The sequence below is a fragment of the Echinops telfairi genome, unplaced genomic scaffold (genome assembly GCF_000313985.2).
Source record: "Echinops telfairi isolate 266 unplaced genomic scaffold, ASM31398v2 ScPeMD7_3;HRSCAF=10, whole genome shotgun sequence".
Lineage (NCBI taxonomy): Eukaryota > Metazoa > Chordata > Mammalia > Afrosoricida > Tenrecidae > Echinops > Echinops telfairi.
In genome coordinates, this window is record NW_022103899.1 from 56,967,534 (window position 1) to 56,973,533 (window position 6,000).

At 45.4% G+C, this 6,000-nt stretch overlaps 1 protein-coding gene across 1 annotated transcript in view; it reads left to right on the top strand.

Annotated features, from left to right (window-relative positions):
* Positions 1-6,000, top strand: part of LOC101649587 (nuclear autoantigen Sp-100) — an 88,582-nt gene that overhangs the window by 80,473 nt on the left and 2,109 nt on the right. The window contains exons 16-18 of the mRNA XM_045294285.1: positions 1,503-1,574; positions 4,741-4,785; positions 5,405-5,509. Coding sequence (XP_045150220.1) covers positions 1,503-1,574; positions 4,741-4,785; positions 5,405-5,509 — 222 coding nt within the window. The remainder of the gene's footprint in view (positions 1-1,502; positions 1,575-4,740; positions 4,786-5,404; positions 5,510-6,000) is intronic.

Sequence of the window (6,000 nt, forward strand, 5' to 3'; positions counted from 1 at the left end):
CTTCCTCTGATCCTGATGCCCCATTCTTCTTCATGCAATCCAGCTTCTCTGATTATTTGCTCAGCATACAGATTAAATGAGTATAGTAAAAGGCTACAACCCTGATGCACACCTCTCAGTATACATTCAGTATCCCTTTAGTCTGTTCCCACAACTGCCATTTGGTCCTCATATGGGTTCCACATGAGCACAATTAAATGTTCTGGAATTCCCCTTCTTCTCAAGGTTATCCATAGTTTGTTATGACCTACAGAGTCAAATGCGTTGGCATAGTCAATAAACCACAAGTAAACATCCTCTGGTATTCTCTGCTTTCAACCAAGATCCATCTGATGTCAGCAATGATACTTCTTGTTCTAAATCCCCTTCTGAATTCAACCTGAACCTCTGGCAGCTCCCTGTTCGTATAGTCCTACAACCATTGTTGAATGATCTTCACGTAAAATTTTACTTGCGTGAAATATCAATGAGATTGTGCTATTTTTGCACATTCTGTTGGATCACCTTTCTTTGGAAGGGAACAAATAGGGATTGACAGTGCCTGTAACAATGGGCTCAAGCATAAGAACACTTGTGAGGCTGGTGCAGGACTAGGCGGTGTTTCATTCTGTGGTACATCGGATCTCTGTGAGTCAAAACAGACTTTATAACAACAGCACCTAGAATATTGATCGTTATGCATTCCATTTCATTTTTGACAACTTCCAATTTTCCTAGATTCATACTTCGTACATTCCAACTTCTGATGATTCATCGATGTTTTCAGCTGTTTCTTCTCATTTTGAGTCATGCCCCAGCAGCAAGTGAAGATCCAAGGCTTTATTCAAGAAGGCTTTACTCCATCCACGTCATTATGATTGCTCTATTTTGAGAAGACAGCTCTTCCTCAGTCATATTTTGAGTGTCTTCTGACCCGAGGAGCATATTTTCTGACACGATCTCTGACAATGTTCTGCTTCAACTCATCAGGTTTTTAGTAGCGGACAATGTTTTGACAGGCTATCTATAATTTTTTCCTCAGGGGCTAATTTCTCAGAAATGGACTGCCTATTCTTTCTTCATATCTGCTCTTAGTCTGTGAGCTCTGCTGAAACCTGTTCACTTTGGGTGACCCTGCTGGTATTTGAAAGACCAGTGAACTAGCTTCCAAGATCACAGCATCACACAAGCTACCACAGTGCGACAAACTGATAGACATGTGGTGGAAATAATGCCTAGCATCTAATACGCACTTAGCAAGTGCTGGCTCTCATGGTTATTTTGAGTTTCTTGCGATACAAATGGAACTATATTAAATTATCTTAGGGGCTATTGTGACCGTATAAGAAAGTAAAATCTAAAATGAATGTAGGTTGACTGTGAAAGGCTTGGTCATTGTAATGCTGTGAATTCTAGATTTTTCTTTATGCAGCGGGCTCTTCAAATGGGATTTGAGGAAAGCACTCTTCTATGAAATACGGCTTTTTGGCAGCCTGTGTTTATATGGTTTTCTCTTTTCTCAGGGAGAAAGAGACTCTGGCCTAGGAAGCTTTATGGCCAGAGAAACAACAGGCTGAAAAGAGGCCACTCAAAAGGTAAAGCAGGAAAGGTGGATAACGAAACACCTCGCTGCTCACACGTCATTCCATGCTTTCAGAACAAGCCCATTTCCTTAGTTGCTTTATATAGCTGTACAAACTTTTGGGGGAATATGTTTGATGTCGATAATTTCCAAAACACACCAGGGAGAGAAAAAACGACAGTATCACAGACAAGCAATTTGAGGATGAATCTGTGTCAGGTCCAGGGGTCCAGGGGCCAGGCCAGGGCGACCTCCACTATACCCCTAAATCTCCAGGCAGGAAATAGCTGTAACCACAGGAAGTCCCTAACACTCAAGTGATTTTGCTGCCCCTGCTCTTGCCCACCCCCATGAGAATAATGTGCACTTGGACAGCATGGCACTCCAATGATTGCTCCATTGGCTCTCAACTCAATCGTTTCAGCCATCACAGGTCTCTGTAGACATGAGCTTCACCTTTGAATGTCTCTGGGGTGAACCTAATAGTCTCTACTTCCCAAGTATAGAAACCCATCTCCTAAATAGATCTCCTAGAGCCTTCCCACTTGGCTTGAGGGGGCAGGGAACCCATGGCCATTGAGTCAGTTGCCACTCCTTGTGAGCCCATCTAAAGTTTCTAAGTCTGTAGATCTTTGTAAGACAAGACAGCCTCATCTTTCTCCCTCAGAGTGCATGGTGGGTTTAAATCACTGACCTTGTGGTTAATAGGCCGATGCTTAAGAGGATCACTCACAAAGCCTGGAGGTCGTTGTGGTTAAGTGCCATCAAGTTAGTTATGACTCATAGGGACCCGATGTACAACAGAACGAAATACCACCCAGTCCTGCCCTACCCTTACAATTGTCCTGTGTCCGTCGATCTTGTCAAAGGTCTTCCTCTTTTTCTCTGTCCCTCTACTTAACCAAGCAAAGTGTCCTTCACCAGGGACTGGTCTCTCCTGATGACATATTCAAGTGTGTCAGACAAAGTCTCATCCTTGCCTCTCAGGAGCATTCTGGCTGTACTATTGTCAAGACAGGGTTCTTTGGGTAGCCCATGGTGCTTTCAATATTCTTCATGAGCACCATAATTCAAAAGCTTCAATCCTTGATCTTCATCAGCTAGTGCTTCAAGTCCTACTCACTGTAAGAAAGCAAAGTCTTATCATCTCAATATCAAAGGTTGTTAATAAGCCTTCCTCCAAGCCTGATGCTACATTCTTCTTCTTATAATATAGCTTCTCTGATGATTTGCTCAGTGTACAGATTGAATAAGTATGGTGAGAGGATACAACTATGATGCACACCTTTCCTGATTTAAACCATGTATAGTCCTCTTTTTCCCTTTTCACCTCTTGATCCATTACAGGTTCCCCATAAACACAATGAAGTGTTCTGGAATTTCCATTCTTTTCAAGGCTACCCATAGTTGGTTATCATCCACATGGTCAAATGCCCTTGTAGAGTCAATAAAACAAAAGAAAACATCTCTGCTTTGAACCAAGATCCACTGGCATCAGCAGTGATATCCCTTGTGCTGTGTCCTCTTCTGAATCCAGCCTGAACCTCTGGCAGCTTCCTGTCAATGTTGATCATTGTCGAATGATCTTCAGCAAAGTGTTAAGACTAGTGGACCCAAATAATATTGAGAAACTGCTTTGTCCAGGGGAGCAATGGAACCCAAAGAACCCCTGGGAAGGAAAGCTCAGCTGCGCTGTGCTACAGGTGATCAGCCTTCTGCCCAAATTGCCTTTGCTGATAGCTGGGGTTGAGCACACTCGGTTTCTGTTTTCTTTCCGTGAAGTTTTTTGCCCTCAATAGGCTTGATGAAAGGTGAGTCTAACCCACCTATTAGACCCAGAGGAGTAAAACAGAGAGGGCGGGGAGCAATAAAATGGGTGTTTGTCAATCATGGCTATGGGCCCAAGTTTGGCCGAGGTTGGCCGTCTGGTTTAGCCTCCTTATGGGAGAAGAGACAGAGCAACATGCCAGGGCCCTTGACCCTGTCCAAAGGGAAATGAGAGTCAGAGCTGACCAGGTTTCTGGATACATAGACTAACATTGTCTTCTTGAGGGCCAGGAGAGGACAATCCATCGGACAGTCATACTTGTATGGGCGTTCCCTTTACTCCTGGCAGCCACACCCATTGCCAAACCTATCGCAATCACATTCTTGGAAATGAATCCATTTAGAACAACTTCCTTCTGCAAGTCAAGCATGGAGTGTGAAGAAACCCTTATTTACTTCCTTAGTATCTGCATTACCGCCTTCTCACTCCTTTCTCTTAAGCCTGTCCTTTTCCTGTCTTATATAAGTTGAGTGAGCCCGCCTCCCAATGATAAACTGTCTCCAGGGAGCACCTTGTAGAACACACTTACTCTCGAAATGTTATTCCTCTTTCTCATAAATGTTTCATGGGGCCAATTTTATCTTGAAGAGGTTAAAAACCAAAAACCCTTCAGAGTAATCATTATGGCAAAGGCTCAGTCCTAGGTGGTGCAAATAGTTAATGTGCCAAACTGCACACCAGCAGGTTGGAAGTCCTGATTCATTCAAAAGAGCCTTACAAGAAAGGCCTGAGGTTCTGCTTCTGAAAAAAATGAGCCACTGAAAACCCCAGGGAGACCATTTCTGCTCTGACAGATTCAGTCACCACCAGTCAAAGTCAACTCAGTTGACTGAAGGCCTCTTTGGGCTTGACGGAAGGAATGGTCTCCTTCCAGCCCAATCTGCTGAAGGAAACACCCTTGATGAATGGGTGTGTGAAGGAGTTTTCCTCCTGGCCTCGGCACTACCCATGGCGGCAGCCCTGATGACAACCATGGGCACCAAATGATGGGCAAGGACCTTTAGAAAGGAAGAACAAGCACTTTGTGTCCCCAATTTCAAAAGCCACGTGTGTGTGAGTGATGAGTGACGTCAACGTGTACAGGGACCGGGTCTGGTTTCTTTTGCACACCCTTAGTGAACACAGAAATCCGCCTGTAACCCCCCCGTGAGTCAATGCTTTTGTAGAGTCTCTAATGCTACAAATATTTACTTATTTATCAACCTCTGGATTATAGGGTCACTATGATATGTTTCTTTAAATAATACACCTGAAAGAAATAAATACTACACCTGAATGCTTACATTTGAATGATATTTTGTAATGTTCTAAACAAGAGAACTCTGTGTCATCTTTTCTGTTTTCTCTGGAGTCAACCGAGTCAACGCTGGACCCTTGAGAAGATGGAGAAAAAGAGGTACACCTGAGCGACTCGTTTGTTGTACCTGTCAGTTTGTCGCACTGCGGTAGCTGGTGGGTTGGTGTGATGCTGGAAGCTGTGCTGTCGGAAGCTAGGGCCCTGCTTTCCAAAGATCAGCAGGGTCGAAGTGAATGGGGTTCAGCAGAGCTTCCAGACTAAGCACAGACTAGGAAGAAGGAATAGGATGCCCTCTTCAGAGGGATTAGCCACAGAAACTCCCCCATCCTTTCAAAGCAGCAGTTCTCAACCTGTGGGTCGCGACTCCTTTGGGGGTCGAACGACCCTTTCAAAGGGGTCGCCCAATTCATAACAGTAGCAAAATGACAGTGATGGAGTAACAATGAAAATAATGTTATGATTGGAGGTCACCACCACATGAGGAACTGTATTAAGGGGTCGCGGCATTAAGAAGGTGGAGAACCACTGTTTCAGAGGCTGGGAATGGCTTAAGACATTACTTGTATGCATCTAATCGACCATAAAGGAGAGATCGTAAGATGGAACCATAGTAAATCATCCACACATTTTAACTTGTTAAAGACGGCTCTCAAAGAGTCCGAGGACAGGCAGGCCATTGCTCCAGAGGAAGCTGCAATGGAAATGTGTTCCCTTTCAGGCCCCAGAATTCCCAAAGACTACACGATCAATTTCCAGAGTCCTCAGCTCCCGGTGACGTGCGGGGAGGTGAAGGGGACTCTCTACAAGGAGATACTGGCACAAGGTGGGTTCTTGGTCCTCTACTTTTTCACCTGGAAAACGCTCATGTCTCCCCAGGTTGTCTGGGGAGCAGGCAGCTGTGTCGTGGTTTCCCATGATCCAGCGCTTCTCCAGGAGGGCTCGCGGGGCTCAGCGTAAAGGCCATCACTTAATCCAGTCAAAGGGTGCAGAGCAGAATCAGCAAACAGAGAGGGAGCTGGGGAGGAAGTTCCCGGGAAAGCTGGCACCAGCTCTGTAGAGTCCTCCCTCAGGGGGCTCGCGACATTCCTCCAGCATCATGTTATGACAGCACGTGGGATATGCCAGGGAGCTGGCCTGAACCCAGAGGCAAAGGGTTTCACCAAGGACTAGTCCACAAACACCGGGTGTCCTCTACCTGCTGGTCTTCTGAGGTGCCCCCTGGCTGATCCTAACTTGGGGCCACCCTCTACCTAGCTGATCCCCAAATTCCACACTCCCAGGGAATAGGGGCTCACATATTATTGGTGCCAACAG